The sequence below is a fragment of the Diadema setosum genome, chromosome 11, assembly GCF_964275005.1.
Source record: "Diadema setosum chromosome 11, eeDiaSeto1, whole genome shotgun sequence".
Lineage (NCBI taxonomy): Eukaryota > Metazoa > Echinodermata > Echinoidea > Diadematoida > Diadematidae > Diadema > Diadema setosum.
Genome location: NC_092695.1, coordinates 11,814,305 through 11,835,444, shown reverse-complemented (window position 1 = coordinate 11,835,444; position 21,140 = coordinate 11,814,305). Strand labels below are relative to the sequence as shown.

The 21,140-nt window shown below is 38.2% G+C and overlaps 1 protein-coding gene across 2 annotated transcripts in view; it reads right to left on the bottom strand.

Moving 5' to 3' along the window:
* Nucleotides 1–21,140, bottom strand: part of LOC140234823 (uncharacterized) — a 111,446-nt gene that overhangs the window by 63,346 nt on the left and 26,960 nt on the right. Inside the window, exon 1 of one of the 2 annotated variants that reach the window (XM_072314861.1) lies at nt 9,943–10,072. The exons of the other annotated variant lie outside the window; for it this stretch is intronic. Within the exon in view, the coding sequence (XP_072170962.1) occupies nt 9,943–9,950 (8 nt within the window). The 5' untranslated portion in view covers nt 9,951–10,072. Of the gene's footprint in view, nt 1–9,942; nt 10,073–21,140 lie in introns of those variants that run through there. 2 annotated transcript variants of the gene reach the window in all.

Below are 21,140 nucleotides of genomic sequence, written 5' to 3'. Positions count from 1 at the left end.
ATAAAAAACCTTCAAGCAACATGAAAATTAAAAATGTCCCTCGTAACTCTTGTGGACCTCTTTGCAGGAACCATATGCACTGTAGCAGCATTGTACATTGTATTTTGCTCGAAATTAACTGGATTTCTCGCACTGTTTGTAAGTTATTTGTATGTGACTTGTTTGTTGCTGCAGCAAGCTAGCATATCCCTCCATTCCAATACATTCACAGGCCTAATGAACTGCACAATTGAACTTGAACCTAAAAATATTTCTATGGATCCTTTTCATGATGCCATCCAAGTCACACCCTACGTTTATGATTCCTGTATCCTCTACATGCTCTCTGTCTGTTTCCACGTGCATCAAAAAATCCTAAGATAGACCAGGATACGGTGCATTCTGGTGTTCCACACAGGACTATAAACTCAGATCTATCCTATTCCTCTGAACTGGCAATGATAAACGAGGCACGCAAAGCTTCAGATGTAAAGGAGCCATATTTCAACGAAGTGGATCACTCAACACTTGTCAAAAGGAGAAAAGGAAACCAACACCAAAACATACAGTGCTCTGAATGACTATCATGCAAGACTGCTTCCTTTGGAATATTAACGTGACCCTGAACCCACAATGTTTAGTTCTGACAGTGTGCATGTCTATTAGAACCTAGTAATTCCAATCCCTTTTTCAGTGGGTGATAATATGATTCTCGATACAGTTGACAAAGCCTACATTTTAGGTACTATATTGTATAACCACTCCGTCAAATCTCAAGACAAATACCGAGACAATGTAACAATCGTACATTCTGAGATGTGTAAAAAAATACAAATTGCCATGGCGTGACATGATTGCAGTCTGCAATGGATACATCGAACACTTGTCTTTAGCGGTAGTGTAACTAAATAAAGTAGTAGGCTTCTGGAAAACAACCAAAAACAGGCTTGCAGGATAAATGCCTGGCTTCACATAGTGTAAAACCAGAAATTTTAGCAAGCATAAAACTTTCATAAATTTCATGGGCAGCCCAGATTCCTGAAAGTGAAATGCATGCATAAATTTCTGTCTGCACAATGCACTGAATGCTGGTATAATGCTGTGCACTTTACAAGAACATTAACAATGGATGTTTTATTGCACATTCTGTTTGTTGTGCATTTTATATACCGACCAGCAGTGTGTGTTTATTCTCAGCAAGTCTCTGTATCACTAGTTCATTTACATGTAGTATACTCTTAATTCTTTTATGGTCACCAATTCACAAAAGTTTAATGCTGTAAAAAAGCCCTCAATTTAAATTTGCGAGTTTCATGACACATATGTTTGTGGTTTAACAGTACACTACCTATGATGAAGCGCATCAAGTGTTCTTCTTGGAAACCCCACATAATTGATGAAAAGGGCTTTGTTTGAATTCTGGATCTGTAGAACTCACAATCTGTAGAAAAGACTGAAATGTCAACAATTCCAACGTAAAACAAAATGGTTTCAAAATCATCAATGAATGACTGATTTTGTAGAAAAATCAAACATGCGACACTTTACATTCTGAGTCCCACAGAACTTATCCTCAAGGTTTAATTATCCTCAAGATTAAGGATCACTATCTGAACATAACTTACATACTACAATGTACGTGTTTAGAACATTTACCAATGCATTTACATCTTTAACTAATCTTCATAAAGTTTCTTTCAATTGCTATATCAGAAAGATGAAATGAACCTGAGAGGGTATGTTTTCCTTTAAGTTTGGTTGATATCCCAAGCTAATAAAAGGTTGTAAAAAGCACTTGATTCAAGACATGAGATCAGTTCAATCTATTTACCTGCCTTTAAACAATCAAAACCCGATTGCAATAAAGCATCATATTCAGTCTATGTCTCTTTCCACTTCCCTGGTCTTTTGTAACACAATATACTGTATCTATATACTATGGATGTTGAACAACCTGCTTGTGTAAAGGAGTGTACCATGGACACAAGGTCATAGCACCTGATCAAGGTAGAACCAATTATCACATCATTACATCCATCCCTCTAGGCTTCACCATGAATATTTCCAAACATGTTCACTGCACAGCGTTGCGAATGTAGTGCACTGAATAATTGAGCTACAGCTGTGATCAAAACATGACCAGCTGTAGAAAGAATCGCACATACCTATACAGTTTGTATATTAGGAAATAATTGCAAACACATTTTGCCACCCCCCCCCCCAAAAAAAAAAAAAAAAAATACTGATATCTAAAAAATAAAAATAAAATACTGATTTAAAAAAAAAACAACAGAAAAACTCCTCTTTGTCACCATAAATATTATCAAGTTGTATTTCAACATCATACTCATTATATGGTTAATTTTCATGAGTTTTCATGAACAGTGAGATATTAGAACACAAATGTGAGGGCATTCTAGCCACTTGCTCCGTGCAGAGCTTCAGTAGCATTTACAATGTACTTGTACAAATTAAAAAACAAGTTTTCGCACAGTTATGCCTGCAACAAGAATAATACGCTACCGATCATTTTTTTGGCACACTTTTAATATTGGTACATTGTAATATTTGGATATAAAGTAGTTATCAAATCAATCTGCATGCCCAACTGTCAGCCTTGCAGATCTATGTGAGTTGGATTAATGGCACTTTCACTCTTGAGTCTTAAACTAGTCTGAACAAAAATCTTGCACCTCCTACCAAAAACAAACACAAAAACAAAGACAAAATGCATTCTGATGTTGACACCAAATTGCAACTCCAGCATTTTGCAAATAAATGCACTTGAAACCAAACACAAATTCATATGGAAATCATGAATGGTGGATTCACCCGTAACAGACAGGGAAAAGAAATCCAATGTTTTCAAAGAGAGACCAACTATGATGGATCATCACATCTACAGCAAAATATTAAAGCTAGATCAATTCGATAAACAAGAAATCAGACTTTGAACTGTCATATTTTTTGTGAACCCGGGTGTTTTGCATGTCTGAAGTTATTCATTGTGTGTTGCGCAGTTACTTCTGGCTTGGTGTATTTGAGTGTTAAAGGTCTGCTCTATTTTTAGATTAAGTGTGGTTCAATGTCGTTACACAAACGCGATAAGCCCGAGTTCATGGGAGACTGTTTTGAGGCATGTATGCATAACTTTGGATTTTAACCCAACCTCTTTATGCCATATGACTTGTTCATGTGATACAAGGCCAATAACATAACCCTTAGCATAGCGTTACTGCTATCTCCTTTGATATACTTATAAAGCTCATAAAAGGGTTCACATTGTAAACCTGCAGGTATTTACTTGGTATTGCAAGGAGCAGAGTTGTAAACATGCCAATTACATATGAGATAACTTAGGTTTGTTTTTTTATGTGATGTTGATGGAGAGAAATATCTAGAAACATGAATACATCATCGGCTATAAAGAAAGTAAAGAGACAGGGACCAGACAACATTAAAGGTTATTTAACTCAGATATAAACAGAGCATTGACTACCACTGAAATAAAAGAAATAGAAATCATGATTTTACATTTCCAAAGTTTTGCACACTAGCAAAGACTACCAGAGAATGTAAGTATTTGCACTACCTATATGACATGGGAACATACACACAAACAAAACTCCGACAATTTTCAAGAAAATGGTGATATGTCACTCATCTGAAAATCTTTCAATATGTCTCAGTTTACTGACTTTGATGATTGTATTTTTTTTTTTTTTTTTTTTTTAGACAGGTGAAAATACTGAAACATGAGTTTTTTTTTAGACAGGTGAAAATACTGAAACATGAGTTTTCATGAATCTGCACATACAAATTCAACCGCTTCTATTTCAAGACTACTCATTTACAAATGCCAGTCTCAAAAATATAGGTCAGAGCAAAAACTGAAATATGATGTATCTCTTTTGACATTTAGCTGAAGGTTCGATGATTCAAGCCGAAATAAGGAGAAAGAAAAAAAGTGAATGTGGGTCATATGTGACAAAAATAGATATTTTGAGCTACCTACTGTACAGTGTATACATGTCATAGGAGGCCTCTAACCAGCATAGCCAACATGCAGATGGGCACAGCTCCTCCTCAATACTCTAACATCTGACTTTCCTCTAAAACTTTCCACTGACTGTATTTGATTTCTAAGCGGTTCTTTTCGCGTACAGATATTCTCGTGAATGGGGAGGTCACAGACATTTTCACGAGATTCTGTTTTCACGATTTGATACTGAGGCTTACGGTAAGTGCATCATCAGCCCAGCATATGGCAACATTTTTGCACGTTGTTAAATTCAAGTCCAGCAGTAGTTAACAAAATTCACAAAAATTAGACCCTCGAGAAAATAACAGCTGATACAGTAGGCGTCCTATCTGATGTGTCCCAATTTACTGCATTTGTGGAATGCTGATTTTTCTTGAACAATGTGACGTTTTTTAGATAGTTTATAGATGTCAAGCCCTAACAGTTTTCACTGTCGCGGCAACCTACTGGAACCAAGCTACTGAAAGAAAAGGCACAAACAGAGCACTGTGATTTAGCATTGACATATTGCAACAAAAGTTAAAACATTAGCATAAAAATCACACATCACAAAGTAATCATTCTTTTTTACTCAATTCAAGGTTATGCAAAATGAATGGTTAATCCTCAATGCAGAATACTTGTAATTTTCCAGTTTCAATCACATAACTTCCTCACGATGCTTTGATTATTCCTGGCAGAAACCAATGAAATGTGTAGTCACAAGTCAATTAGCAGCTAGCAGGGTTGTTGTTAACACCGTCATATGTGAGATGCCCTACAGCAGATTGCAGAACTGATTGCTATAGTTATGGTTATTGTTATTGTTATGGTTTTCTAATATGTAATTTCTTTTGCTTCTTGTATGCATGTAGACGATGATGATAAGCCAAGAGTCAGCTAAAAAGTCACAGAACTTATTGAATTGTGACACACATGACAGTGGCTGAAACTAGCAATTTTTCTCTAGTGTCTGAAAATTACATTCCCCAGTGGCAGTACATTGAGAGCACCACTTCATGAGATGATTACAGCAAAGTTGGCTTAACCCCTTCAGCCGCAAGAGAATTCTGTTGCAAAAATCATCATTCTGTCCTCGATAGCTTGGCAACTCCAAAGTTTACTAAATATCCTTTATTGGGGGAGGATTTGATAGTAACTAGTGTAATTTATTGAATTGGTACAAATTCAGAAGAAAAAATACAGATTGTTGCAACTTTGAGACAGATAAACTTTGTTTCATTCAATGTGGCACCAATTCAGGATCAGTTTTATATATTTAGTGATCTACAAGCTGCTGGTAGTTTTGCAACCAAAATTGAAAAAAAAAAAAAAAAGTGTGTAATCTGACCAAATTAGGGCTACAGTAGAATAAACAAGAACTTATTGTACCTCCTCAAATATTATCACTAAATGTTAAAAATAATAGTGAAAGTGTAACACTCAATAAACCACGGAAATATAGTTTCTGCAATTAGATCCATGCATTCACTAATAAAAAAAAAAAAAAGGCGGGGACGAGACAAAACATCTAAGCATGTCATACTGTATACGCTGTTATTTTTGTGTACAGATATTTTCGCGAAAGACGAGGCCATAGACATTTTCGCGAGATGTTGTTTTCGCGAATTGACGCCGATGCTTACTTTAATGTACTATTAACAGGGTGCATGGAGACATTTCCGCGCGTTGTTGAATTCGCGATCCAACTTTGATTCGTGAAATTCGCGAAAGTTAAACCCTCGCGAAAATAACAGCTTATACTGTACAATACTCAAAAGATCTTGACAGCAGCCATGGGAGCCATCATGGGATGAGACAAAAATCACAGAATTGTCACACAGCAATGTTGTTTTATACAAGAATTGTGTAGAAATCTAAATTTACCTCAAACTGCTTCCACATCCCCATCCCACTTGTTTCACATACGTAGTATTTCCACTGAAACATTTTCCCCAACGGCACTGACTTCTTTACTCGAGAGCATTGATTACGAAACGAGTACTTACAAGTAGTACCCATACAGCAGAATTCTACTCTTGCACTTCATCAAAAAACCTCTAATTATCTTCATCCTCAAACATCCCAAAGCTATCATCTATAAATACTACACTGCTACTCAATGATATACTGCTCTATAAAAAAAAGAAAGATTTAAAATCTGACAGCCTTATTAAAATCATGTCTTGAAAATGGAAGCGTTCAGGCTTTCCACTTTCTGGTATTTCTTAAATACTGTACGAGCTGAAATCGCCTTTGAACCGCGAAAATAACAACGCGCGTATAAGTAAGTTCAGTTGGACCCTCGCAACCGCGAAATTAACAACATGCGAAAATGTCCTCCAAGTAGCAATTCGCGAAAATATCTGTACGCGAAAATTTCAGCTCGTACAGTATGTGATTCTCAATCATCCACAAATCAACATTGTAACTCATATGGGAAAAACAACAGCAACCAGTATAACTACATGTACAAAATGTAAAAAGGGGAAGAAGGGTGCCCCTTTTACTATTTACACAAGCTTCAACATACAACATCAGTCTATGGCTGAATGAACCTTGACCCAACCAACAAACTGTTCTACTTATGGCTTGTTGTCTTTGCTCCAGACACCATGGACATTTTCCCCCAACTTTTGAAAAATGGGTCATCTAAGTTTTTTTCTGAGCTTGGGATGCCATGTAACCTAAACAACAATGCAATGATCAATCACAGCTTCAAAAAAGAAAAAAAAGAAACCAATTTGAGCTGCTTAAGTGAATTTTACCTAACTTGACAGATTCCATATTATGTGAATGAAAGCGAAATTTTAGCTCAACGGCCAATACATAGGAACAAAACAGAGTCCTCAGCAGAAGAGAATTTGACAGTGTTACATAAGCTGCTCTGTGAGCTGGTGCAGACATGCGTGCGTGTCCTGAATCTTTCCCCTAGTACTCGTGACACGGCACAAATTGAGGACACCGTTGCATCCACACAGCACCCATCATCCCAGAATTGAGTAATTTGATATGGGCTCTGGAAAATGTTATGAAGATTGATTTCAGACAATGGCAATATATCAAACCTTCAGGGCATCTGTCATGAAAAGAGAAAGCTAGTTGTGCTGTATGGTACAATGAAATCAGGGCAGACTTTTAGTTGTAACAAAGTCGTGTTGTCCTTGCTATATCTGTGAAGACGGAGAGATACGCATCAATGGGGAAACTCTTCGTGGACATATGCCGCAAGAAACCTTCGATGCGCAGGGCGGAGGGAAAATCAAATCATTCCTGTCCACGCCGGAAATAACCAACATCGAAATCATATTCTTTCTGTAACAGTCTTGAAAAATGCTAGCACACTGCATAAGGTCAGCCTTTGAACAGAACATTTTAGACTTGTGTAAACATCAAAACAGGCGTGTTCTTGCTGCAAAATTTTTTTACTGTTTAGGCGTGTCTTCATCAGCCCGAAGTTCAAACTAGCGGGACATTTTGCGGTCTTAAAAAATAGCCCGATACAGCGAATGTGCGTCTTCATCAGCTCGAACAGCCTGCTTCGGGAAATTAGTCCGAAAATTGACGCATGCGCACTTTGCAATATTACTCTGAATGGCTCGCGGTTCGAAAGTGGATTTCCCCGCTCAAAATCTCCTATATCACTGTATGTATGATTCTACAACCAGGGAGGTGAGCAGTACAGCAAATTCTCTCCAAAGGGATATTAATAACGCTACTCTTTCTTCTGTCCAGTGAGGCATCTTATATGAAATTAACGAATTGCAATGTTTAAACAAATCCAAAATGCACACAATCTGCAAGAATCTTCAGCTAAGGTATGAATAGAGTGGACCAGAAGAAGAAGTTTACAAAAAAAAAAAAAAAAAAAACCCAGCTAGCATGCACGGCACTGAGTTTTAATAGGGAGGTGAGAGAAATAACCTCCCTGGTTTTAAAGATGACAACAACAGTAGGCCTATAGTACACACAATGTGATCCTTGAATACACCGTGCGTGTAATGTACTATACACAATCACTAGCTGCTTGTACTGTATGCGCTTTCCATTGCCAGCTGGCTAACCAGAAGCGTGGAGGGATCGAGAAAATTTTGGGCTGATGGAGACGCACCCAAGATAGCGCGCTATTTCACGAATTAGCGCTCTAGTTGACGAACTAGACCAAGATTTTGGGGGAAATTTTCCCGATCAAATAGCGCGCTATCTGCGTCTTCACTACACAGATAGCGTGCTATTTTGACATCGGACTAGTTTGGTAACCGCAAGATAGCGCGCTATCTTGAAACTTCGGGCTGATGAAGACACGCCTTTTGTGGTTAGATACTGTTCAATTTCCTTAAGTTCCAATGCAGAGTACAGAGTTGTTTTGTGAGTTACTAGCTCACAATTTTTGGTGACATGGCATTTATTTATTTTTTCTTCCAATAGGCCTACACCTCCAATTTCAAGATAATCACACACACATACACACACAAAAAAAAAAAATACTGTAAAACTATTTGTGATATATGGTATGTATATCATACCAAAAATGAATGACAGAGAAACATCATGATTTATATTTTTTGTAAGTAAAGCCAAGCCACCAATGTAACACATAGTTTTGGAACCAAACTGTGTCGACTAAATTCGAAAAATGACATGAACAAGAGACTGACAGTAATAACGGTATTCTAAGTTGTATACCAAATGTAAATATTGTATAGGGATAGATGAGGTGAAGATATAATTGCCACACAAGTTTCCCACTATGAAAGTGACTGGGTGCACAATCCTTACTAATTACAGTTTTATGGATATAACAAAATATTACAGAATTATCTCCATTTCAACCCCATGAGCACTGTTGTAGTTCAACATTACAGCAACACAATAGTACGGCAGTAGCTTTGAAGCAATTACCTATGATGGGTATTTGCATGTTGTAGCTGTTTATATAAGAGGGGCTGTTGCTGCTATTAATACATGAATACATTACGTGACTTCGTAGTATTTTTGTTAACAAACCAATTGGACAGATGTATAGAATGACAAGGGCATCATCATATCTGTTAGTTAAATATGATAGCCATTGATATCAGTTTTGTGCAGACATTAACAAGAGCTTAGAATTTCATCCTTCTTATTGGGGGAATAAACCTAAAATCTCCTAATTTTTAAAGTCTGGTCAACAGACTATGCACTCATTCAAAGACCCCACCATGCATGAGCTACAGTATGATGATGCAAGGCGCCAGCATTTCACATGCCTTTGCAATTGCAAGGTTTGCTGATATTTAGATGACAAAGAGGACTTCAATACATCTGTGGAAGAGTCATAAAGATGTAATATTTGGCAGAAAAACACCAAGTTCAAAATGATACAAATTATATCTTTGCTGATACGACTCCTCCTTCAAGGTGGAAATAAAAGGGAGTATCCAGATGATGAAATAGCAAATCACATATGGTCACAACGTATGGAAATATTTGTCCGACTTCAAAGAAAAAATACAATACACTAATTCATAACATTAATATCACTGACTATGTGGGTGGAAGACACATTTCTTCGAATACACCCTGGACACAAACACACAAAAAAAACAAAATTAAACTTAAAGAAGCAAAACAGACTTTCACTCGAATGCTGGAGCGAGGATAAGCACGAGTTCTCTTGCTCGTGTCAATGATATTTTTCTTGTATTTCAAACTAACAACATCATCCCTCCCTGCATGCAAAGGGGAAAGCTGTTTAGGACATCATCATCACATGGCTAATCCTGCCAGGATGGAGGTCCAGCATGCTAACCATATGGGCAGAACTACGTAATTCCCCTCCATCTGCCATGATGTGTTTGCTCATAAATCCTACATCATAATTCTTTTCACACCCCGCCCCCCCCCCCTTCACTTCGACAAGTGTGGCCATAAAAAAATATCATAACTGATTGCACACTTACATTTGCATATTAGCAGAGGCTGCTTTCAACAAAACTTTGATAGTAAGACCATAGTAAAATCCATGTGAAGGAATCCAGCGGTAGAGGCGAGCATTCTATCGTCCACCCTACAATATGTCCACATGGTCTCTTTCTTTACCAGTGCTCAGGCCTCACTGTCGGCCATTCACCACATTCCCCTCACAGTTTGAAGAAATTGTGTCACCAGCGCCTGGCTTGGCCAGAGAGTCTTCATGAACACAACGTTGGACTCATGATTGCTGCAGCTCTGAGGAACAAGTTCATTATCACCAGCATGCCGAACAAGCAGTTGAAGGGGGAAGATATAAGCAGTTCATAGTTCTCTTCCACAGCAAAATTACAGTGCACTAAGTACCTGGTTACCGGCCGTACCCACACGCTTCCACCAATTGGAAATAATCTTCCTCTGTTCCTCTCTCTCTCCCCTCTGCCTCTTTTTCTCTCTCCCTCTCTTTGGTGATCACCACCATTCTAGCCACTGATGCATATCACTCCAGTTGTGAGCATGCATGCACACACGCGCACATACACACACACACACACACACACACACACACACAACCACAAGCACCTGATAATAAAAAAACAAAAACAGCACGTACACAGTATGCCTCCCATCCAGGGTTCACACAAAACTGTGTCATTGGCACCAATCGCACAGCAGTCAACATACACAGGCAATAGGGCAGGATCCCTTGTAACGGAAAAGGAGTAGTCTCGTCGACTAGACCCTATGTCGCTCATCATTTACATTCCTGCGCATTCCTGTCTACATGTAGTTCAGTCCAGGACAACCCATTCATTTCTTCACTGAAAGACTATTATAATGATGATACTAATGATGATAATGACATAATTATGGTGACCACTCACTCACGCAGCGCACACGACTGCCATTTGACACTCATGGCACTTTGATAGACAATTAACAACTACACACGGCATGATACATAGGAATAGAGGGACAATAAAATATCAATTAGAAAGGAAACAGTGTTTTCCTATGCTTTTCTTTTCAACATTTGAGGACATGAAATCCTACTTTAAAGTTTGGCACTTAATGCCAGTTTGAGACCAACATTCAAAGAAGAAGCTGTCTGGGGGTGGCTGCGCCGAGACACAAATAATCTTGCACCTCCCAATACAATATACCCCATACCTGCACAATAGATAATATCAGCATTCAGGTTTGCGAGCCATTGATGTGCATGTACATTGTAGGGCTACTTTGTTACGGGCCTTGACAAGATCCTGCATGGCAGATTTCAATACAGTCTACATGATGATTTATTTTCACATAACTCCAAGCATACACTGCATACATGACAATAGCGTGGAACGAACTTAGCAGCACGCCACAATTAGTGAAATTCATGGAATGAGTTCATGCCAATTTTATCTTTCAGGTCTGTGCGACTATTTATGTACAAGTACAACCAAAATTGAAAAAAAAAAGATGAAAATTTATATAAGAGTCTATAAGAGTCTATAAGAGTTTTTAAACAAGCCCTCAAACTCACTGCACGCAACGATGGCTTGAAGGCTTTTCTCTTTGTTGTTTTTTGTTTTGTTTCACATCACAAAAGTCAATTTTACTTCAGCTCGCAACAACTATGGGCACAGGGCGAGTTTCAAGAGCCAAGTGCGCCTGAGAAAGTGAGACGGTTCTATTAAGTTTCCCCGCACAAACAATCAGGGCACAGGGCTCCAATTTCAAATTACATACTCCGTTTTTGTTTTGTTTTTTGTCCCCTCTTCTTCTTTTCCTCTTTGCCAATACATCCCAATTAATCCATGACACCGATGTTGCCACTGCAGTATTCTTCCCTCTTCTCCGCGATGCAATGGCGGGACTTCTGCTCTTGATATTTTTACTCTCGTCTTTCAGCAGCGAGTGAAGATGGCACCAAAATTTCACTTTGATGAGGCGCCTGTGGATAGTGTTTGTTTGTGCTCTATTCTAAACAAGTGCAAATAATTCCAAGGACCGCACGAAAGGGTTGATAAAATTACTAATCTATCGCCTGATGGCATGGGCAACCTAAGGCTGAAGCTATTTTGAGCTTGACATAAACAATATGCATTCTCGCAATTTCGTCTAGGAGAGAATCTGTTGATCGCGTACAAACAGTTTGCATGCTAATTTTAAGTGACATGAAGAATGATTGTATGCTGCCGAACTGGTATGGCTGATATCATATACCATGACGCTCCTTGCATAAACTGGTGTCATTCATTCAGATGTGGCAGTAACCTGCGCTTTATATGTGGCCATTGCAGGTTCACAGTTGAGCCTTTGATCTGTGTTTCAGTGGCCATTTTATTACTTTGTCATAACACAACAGATAATACAAGTACACAAGATTTTCACTAATCATCACTGACATGTATACTATCAAAAAAATATATATAAAAAATGCATGTCTCACATTCTTAACCTATTGAAGACGTGTCCCAAGTATACCTGGGCAAGTGTCTATGGGAAATGCATGTTTTAGCAAAATCAAACCGTTCTCAACAGGTTAAAACTTAAACATGGTTATCAGAAGGGCTCAAAATTCATTTCCTACCATTTGAAATTTGCTGAAATATTATATTAAAAGGGTCTAGAAAGAAATTTACATGGCTTACATGATTTGCCAGCACAAAGAGTTGCTTTAGAGTATTTTGAGATCAAATGTATATAAACTAATATTGATCGTATGTATGATATTTATTCCAGAAGAGCCCTCTCGTTCAGCATTGCGATTAATGGCCATCAATCGTGCCCTAGCAATCATAATTTCCAACAAGCTCCATGAGATTCACTCTAGGGCAGCAACCATTATTGGGTAGGCCAATGCTCTTAGACTGTCATATTTCCAGCAAATATTTCACGTTTTCCTCTTTACCTATTAAAGGACAAGTACACCTTCATTAACATAAGGATTGAGAGAATGTAGCAATATTAGTAGAACACATCATTGAAAGTTTGAAGAAAATCGGACAATCCGTTCAAAAGTTATGAATTTTTGAAGTTTTTGTGCAGTCACCGCTGGATGAGAAGACTACTGCAGCGTATGATGTCACATGCATACAATATAAGGAAAATATAAAGAGAATTTCACAAAATTTCGTTTAGAAAAAAGTACACATTCCCTTGACTCATTACTGACATATGTTATGGGTAATATTATTCCCATTGCCTTTAGAAAAGGCAAGTGAAGTGCTCTTTTATTAAGCGAAAAAAATGAAAATATGTTGAATTTTCTTTACATTTTCTTTATAATGTTTTACTCATATGACATCACGAGCCTTAGTAGTCTCCTCATCCAGCTTTTCCAACACAAAAATTTTAAAAATTCATAACTTTTGCATCGATCGTCCAATTTTCCTCAAACTTTCACTGATGTGTTATACTAATATTGCTACATTCTCTCAATCCTTATGTTTATGAAGGTGAACTTGTCCTTAAACAATAATTGTATTTATTATGGCTTTCTTTCACATAATTTCTTATGCATATGAGTACATTTGGGACCAAAAATTGACAGTTCTGCATGCAAATGGAAAAAGTTCTACAGAATGTCTTCACTTTAAAACATTGGGGAAAAATGTTGACAGCTTGTCACAACTCATTACAACATCCAACTCTGTTGATAAACGAAGATGGACCGAAAACAGGATGCGGGGATGGCTTTTTGCAAAACACAGTCATTCCTTTAATCTTGCCTGTGTATCATGTATGTCTCACATGCCAGCTTGCCTTGTACCTCCTTGGTTTACCTACATTTCCTAACAAAACATGGCAGGTACCGCCCAAAACTTTCAACTCACAGGGCATCAACACTTAAAGCTAAGACGAAGTACTAGGAAGGGCTCAAAATTCATCATCTACCATTTGGAATTTGCTTGGAATATATCAAGAAGCTCTACCATGAAACTTGTCTGGCTGATGCAATTTACCACTATAATGAGTAGTTTTGTAGCATTTTGAGATCAAAAGTGTGAAGCTCATTCCCTATTCAGCAGTGGTAGATGTAGAACCCTGCTTGTACGTAATGATTGAATCGTGTCGAAGCATTAGTACTAAAACGCACACAGAACAGGATGCACAAATTTCACTCTTGCACCCAATGGATACCGCTATGTTTTAGCCTGATATATTCTAATTGATGTAATCAAATATACAACATTACATAGCAATCACAATCAAGTTAAAGGGATAGTTTAGCATTGGTGGAGATAAGGATTGGGCTTTTAACTTTTTGCAAGATATCAAGAAAATGAAATAGTAGGGCCTACAGAGCATAACATTCTAAGAAGAATTCAAAGTTTATTTGATGAAAATCGGTTTTGGAATGGCTGAGACATCCAAAAAAATGAGTAAAACAAATCGATCATAAAAAAGGTGAGTCCCCTATTCAGACGCATGCCATTTTATACCAAAACTTGATAACGAAACGACATATAAAGAATCATCGTATAGCCGACAGACCACTAAGACACTAATTCTGGGAATTTCTGGGAAATGTCGTATAGATGTGCAGTTTCTCAATGCGCATGCTGTTGTAGTCATGAGTGACAGCTGTGGGGTCACCTTTCATGCATGCTCCCATTAAGCCCTGCCCAGTTATACCATTCTATGGTCACCATACATTCAGACGCACACGGAATGCTGATTCATTATCGAGTTCTAGTTCGAAACAATGCTCTGACCATCATTTCACTATATGTTGCTTCGTTAAGTCAGCATACAGACGTATAAATTCATAGTATGGCTATACCGTTTTGGTATAGCTATACCATTCTAGTATTTTTTTTTTTTTTTTTTTTTTTTTTTTTGCATCTGAATGCCCTGCTAGAGGGACTGTGAAGGCTTTAAACCTTCAAGGGAAGACTTTGGGGTAAAAAGCCATTTTGTGCTGATCACCTGACCTCAGATATACAAATCCACAGAAAGAGCAAGCACTCATCTTCTTCTTCTTCAATGGGTATTCTGTGACCATGAAAGCACTGTGTCCTTCCACAACACAACACTTGGAGGGTAACTACACTAGGAGAAGGCCAAACACACACACAACCTGCTGGGCTTGGAGCACATGCTATAAATACAAAACAAGGTAAAATTGTCACAAAACTGTCTGCCTATAGGCCCGTTCACACACAAGGGAAAAAGTGCGATTTAAAAATCGATTTTATCGCGATCAAAATTTCGAAATTTTTTCCAGTGTGGACAGAAAAATCTCACTAATTACCGCGATCCTTATCGCGATCCAACTCGCACTATTAGTGCGATTTTTCAGAATAATCGCGATTATTTTGCCAAGCGTCGTGTGTGTGAGCGCGATCGAGATTCGGAAATCGGTATTTTTAGTCCCATCGTTCGTAGCGCGTGCGAAACTCTATTGGGACTGCGGGGTCAGTCTTCGGTCATGCAAGATTCGCGCTTGCGCAGTTTGGCCACTGATTGTTCTTTCCTTGCTGCGAAGTGCTATTTTTCCCTGTGTATGAACGGTCGAAAAAAAAATCGAAATTTGGATCGCGATTGAAATTTCGATTTTCGTTGTTTGTGAACGGGCCTAATGTACCAAGATGAATGAGTGAAAATGCCAAATGCAGAGAGTTTTCACACACAACTGTAAATGCTCTTAATCTTCAAGCTTCTCTGACCCAGAAGTTAACTCTTTACCATTAAAAAAGGGGGGGGGGGGAGGGAAGCAAAGGCAGGCTCATGCAATCTCAATAAATTGCAATGCTTACTCCACCAGCCTGAAAGTGGAACAAGCACGCAATCGATTGCAATTTTTGGCGGGAAAACAAGTCCTGCAGATAGTGACTCACCAAGGTGCTCAGGAGCAACAAGTAATCAAGTCTTCTCTTCTCATTTTTCAAGGTCTCTGAACGAGCAGACTTCATTTCTCACGACAGAATACAGTTCATATTTTCAGTAAAGTCCAGTACAGAACTTTGAATGGGGGGGGGGGGGGAGTTCTTTGCAGTAAGGAGTGAAAACAGATTGTTTTGTTTGTTTGATTCCACGATGGATGTTCAGAGACACTGTGAAAGACTGGGTTGTGAATGTTCTGTGCATGACCCATACTTGTTTGTTTGTTTGCACTTGAATAGCAGAGGCACGGGGAGTTCGTGTCTGTACAAAGCTTGCAGGGACAACAAATATGATGGGTATATTGTCAGTTTCCGACTGCTCAAACCTGGCGCAAAGTTTGCTTGGCTGGATCCTGAGTTCTGTACATACAGTCTGTACATCTTGATTGTGTATGATTGCAGAGGTGCAACCACTTACCAGTAATAAGCAATATTTCGAGTTTGAACAATAAAATAAATATGAAATTATAAAAAAACTAGAAAAGCACTCTGCGAGAGCAGACCTCCACCAAGTAGCTACTTTCCGATGATCTTGGTCTTCCAAAGAGATCCCTCCACCCATAGGTATGCATGCTGAAAATCGCCCGATTTTCCAATATAGAAGCCTTTAGGTCATACACACTCAGCTGCGCGGCACGCCTTGCCCTAGCAGAAACTAAAGCATGCACTTTAGTGCACATATGAAAACCTAAAAAATGTGCAGCTCGAACTCCCAAGTTCATTGACCCTACCTGCCAAAATATTGAAAATCCTTCATAAATCCATAAAAATTTCTGCAACACTACAAAAATTTAATAATCTATTCCTTGTGTCATTCTCAACCTTTCCTGCAAGCTTCATTCAAATCTGTTTACAACTTTTTGAGTTATTTTGCACCCGGACAAACAAACCAACGGTAATGAAAACATAACCTCTTCCCTTGGCGGAGGTAATTAGAGCTGAAAATAGATAATGAAATCTGTGACAATATAAGTTTTCAACGTAAACTGCAAGTTTGGCAACTGCGTGTGAATGTAACTATTAGTAGCTAACCAAATCGGTACACACTGCACCCACCCCGATACACATCGTAAATCTTCACAGCGGCTTTTGTTGTATGCCCCAGTTGAATGCCCTTCAAAGTAATGTAGAGTAATTATATACAGCCCAAGTCAGCATCACAGCTGAAACATGACCTCTGAAATTCTTCACGCTTGGAAGTGACTTTTACGACCCTTGCATATCCCAGGCGATTCTCTCTGCACACAGCAAGCAGGTTTTGTGGCTGCTGTTCGCATGAGGAACATTGCATGTCCAAGGCAAATGATTTGAGAAATGAGGCCACTGAATATTTCATGGTTTGATAGACATTTATATGCCAAGAAGGAACATCAAAAACATAAATTGTATTGACTGTTGTCATCTCTTGAAATCTTCATATGGAAATTGAGGGAGTACCTACATATCATACTTTACTCTCTGTCTTTTTACTTTGAATTCAACTGATAATACCGTATATATCTAGGCCTACTATGTGTTTCCAATGCAGAGTGACATTACCCCTTGACTGCTTTAATACACTCTGTTGCAAATACAGTCACCATCAGGAACTGGTGGTTTCAGTAAAGGTGGGTAGTGAATATTGGTATTGCAAACTTAGATTTACGGACCTCATTGGGCTTTTAATAATTCAGTTTATCTTTTACCTGTAAGCAAGCTTTATCTGTCTGTAATCCTATTTTCACACAATCTCCCCCCCCCCCCCACACACAAAAAAAAAATAAAAATAGAAGTTAGAAAACTTAAACATACACCGTTTACACCATATATTTCACAAGTATAATATAATACTCCACCAGCTGTAACTTGTAAAGGCAATTTTGTGTGTGACTGAGATGTTCTACAGTTGTTATACACCATACATGAAAAATAAGTGTTACAATGTACCGAGTACACTACTCTCTGCAGGAGAAAAGTGTTTTTCCATCCTGAAGATCATACCCAGCGCATATTGCTTTCAAGGGAGGCAATATTTTGATGAGATAATTAACTTTTCAAACATCAGTGGACTTACCAAAAAAAAAAAATAATAATAATACAGCTTAAATGGCAAACATACAGTCGAAAGAAAGAAGATCTCTTCCTTAGAATCCATGTTAACGAAAATAGTTTCCTTCTGTCTTGCCCTGTCCTTTTATCTCCTATTTCCCTTCCTTCCCTCCCCCCCCCCCCCATCTCTCTCTCTCTCTCTATCTGAATCTCTGTTCCCTGTTTTTCAGCAACAGACAAAGTATGCTACAACTGTATATCACACAAAGAAAGAGGGACACTCCAAAGAAACTTTTTTCCAGGGAAACCTCCTCCACCACTTCATGACACATCAACCTGGTTTTCGGTGGCCTCAACCCGCTAGCCCTAAGATATGCACAGAGGTCGTCAAGTTTGAGAGCACAGGAGTGACAGCCGCGGGAATACCAATTCATTTGAATTTTATATGTCTCCTTTTCCTCTTTAGTCTGGATTTCCATACATAATACTACTAAATTAGGCCTACTACTACTACTACTACTACTACAAGTCTTCACAATATCCATCGTCGGCACACACACAAACACATAAGGGGGAAAAGGAGGCTTAAAATGTCCATTTTATCCCAAAATACAGTAAACCCTTCTGTTTCCTAAACTTTGCATGACACAGATGGCTCATTAGTTTGTTATTCAGCTCTGGAAATTGTTTGCTTATATACTGTTCAAGAATGCATCATTAAGGGATGAAACATATGTTTTAATTTGTTGGAAGTTGATTTGATGGAGCAGTCTCCCCTCTTTCTTGAAGGCTGTGCCAAAACTAGGCATTTAATAGAATCATTTTAATCCTGAGGGGAAAAAAAATGCTGTTACTAACACATTCCCATTTAAAGGGGATAGCTAGTACCTGATCAGTGGGAATCAGTGGGAATGCTGGGGGATGACTGTTCCAATCCTTGTGGAATTCATTTAAGAGTATATTATATATCTATTGTTGTGTGAAAATTATTTCTTTCAGAACGGTCTCATATTCAAGTAATGTGCAGTTTAATGCCCGTCACTGTACAGGCATGCTAGCCTAGAAACATTAAACTGCACGTTACTTGAATATGAGACCGTTCTGAAGCAAATAATTTTCACACAATAGATATGTACTCTTAAATGAATCCCACAAGAATTGGAACAATCGTCCCCCAGCATTCCCACTGATTCCCACTGATCACTTACTAGCCATCCCCTTTAAACAAAAAACAAACAAACAAACAAACAGATGAATAACCTCTCTAGTGAAAGCATAGCAACAAGGCAAAAGCAATTTACCAGAACGAAGCCAAATTCCCATTTCCCACTGGTATCAAACTTCAAACTTTCACAGCCAAAACTTTTGCAGCCCTTGTCTTAGGGTGCATTTATCAACTCACTTCATTTCCATACAACTTTAAGGGAGTTTTGGGTAGTTGATAAATGCAAAGCTGCTTTTTGATTATGGAGTTAAAAACACTTTTCTGAAATGCCAAAAAAAGTGGATTTGCAAATGTGTTTGAATAAATCCCCTCAAAATAAAACTATCAACATAAATGTCCACACGTAGTGTGGTATTAGACTGTCAAAACAGAATATCAGAATATTCACAGCAAACGACTTCTCTCACTTGATTTCTCAATTTCTGAGACAGATAGTCACGACCCATACCAACTTTCTGTATGTGCACATTGATTTTCCTAATAGGGTCAAATGTTGAGGCTGTAGCAACAGGAATAGAATGACCAGGAAACCCGAGTGTACAGTAATCACAAGGAAATGCATGTATTTCACAACAAGACAACACTCAATTTTTTTGTTCAATACCTTTCTTTTTTTCTCTTTTTTTTTTTTTTTTTTTTAACAGGCAAATTTACGCACTGTATTCAAAATGAGATATTTCTTCTGTTGTACAAGCTCCTTCTGTTGCCACTGCTAGCTACGACGGTCCATACATGTATATTCATTGCCAGTAAACAAATGTCTGCATACATATACTGCCATGGCTTTATTTTTGCGGCTTCCACAAGTGAATTGATATTCACGAAATGAAGAATAGATCAGAGTCAGTGTGCTACTGTCTCCCTGCGACGTGAAAGCAATTAACATACAAACAGTTGCCACTGTAATAATCATTAGTAGTCACGCACACGACTACACACTCATGCCCAACTCTGAGGTTCTCATCCACAAATAATGTCTTATTAAAGTACCAGTTGAGAACAATCATGCCCTTAATATGTATGGCCCTTGTAGGCCCATTCTCATGGGGAAATGTGGCATTACAAATCGTTATGTTCGAGCTTTCCAATCAAATCTTGTTACCGTGTTGTGTATGCACAATTAAGCCCAGCAGTTTGCTACAATATATGCCTACATCCTTGATCCAATATAGCTATGACCCATATGTAGGGATCCACACATGAGTTTAAATCTGTAACAAGATTTTTTTTTTTTTTTTTTTAAACAGTTAGCAGAATGCTACATAACTGTTTTTTCCACTTGTCCCATTGGGCAAGCAGATTTTCACACTGTTGCAAAATACTTGCCTGAACATGAATTCTAATTGCCCGAAAAAGAAAGTCCCAAAATACAAGACAATGATATAGAAAATCACTTGCAAGTCAAGGGCTTAATAAAACACAATCATTTGAATAATAACACATGTTGATTTGCATGCTTTAACACATTGTGGTAACAAACTTGTTTCGATTGAGTTGAGTATTGGTGTTGCATTGCTTTGAGGCCTCTTCACGTAAGTGTTGGAAAGTAGCTGAAATGAAATGACAGTGCATTGCATCACCAGTCATTATCTTTGGGCTTCTGTACAGTTGACTCTGTTGGTTTGTAGCTGGGGGAATTAGTGAAAAAAAGGTGGCTTCAAAACATTTTGCTTGCCCAATTTGGGCATTTTTTCCCCATTATTTCAAAACACTTGCCCGACTTTGATTTTCGCTTGCCCCCGGCAATCCAGGTAAGTGCTTATGTAGCACCTTGCAGTTAGTGAGCACTCTGCATGAAAAAATCAGAGCAAACTTCACAAAAAAAAGATGAGAAGAAAATGAACTCACAAATCCCACTTGCAATTGTCCTGGCAGGGCAAAGTTGCCTAGCAACTGTCACCCAAATGTCCTGAATGATCGGTTATTTCAGCTAGCACAATATTTTTTTCACCCCTACTGTGACATCTAGTTTGCTTTCCTAACAGTATCATTTACAGACAAAATAGTAAGATGTCCAAGATGATCCAAATACCAAGATTTTTTTTTTGTTTGTTTT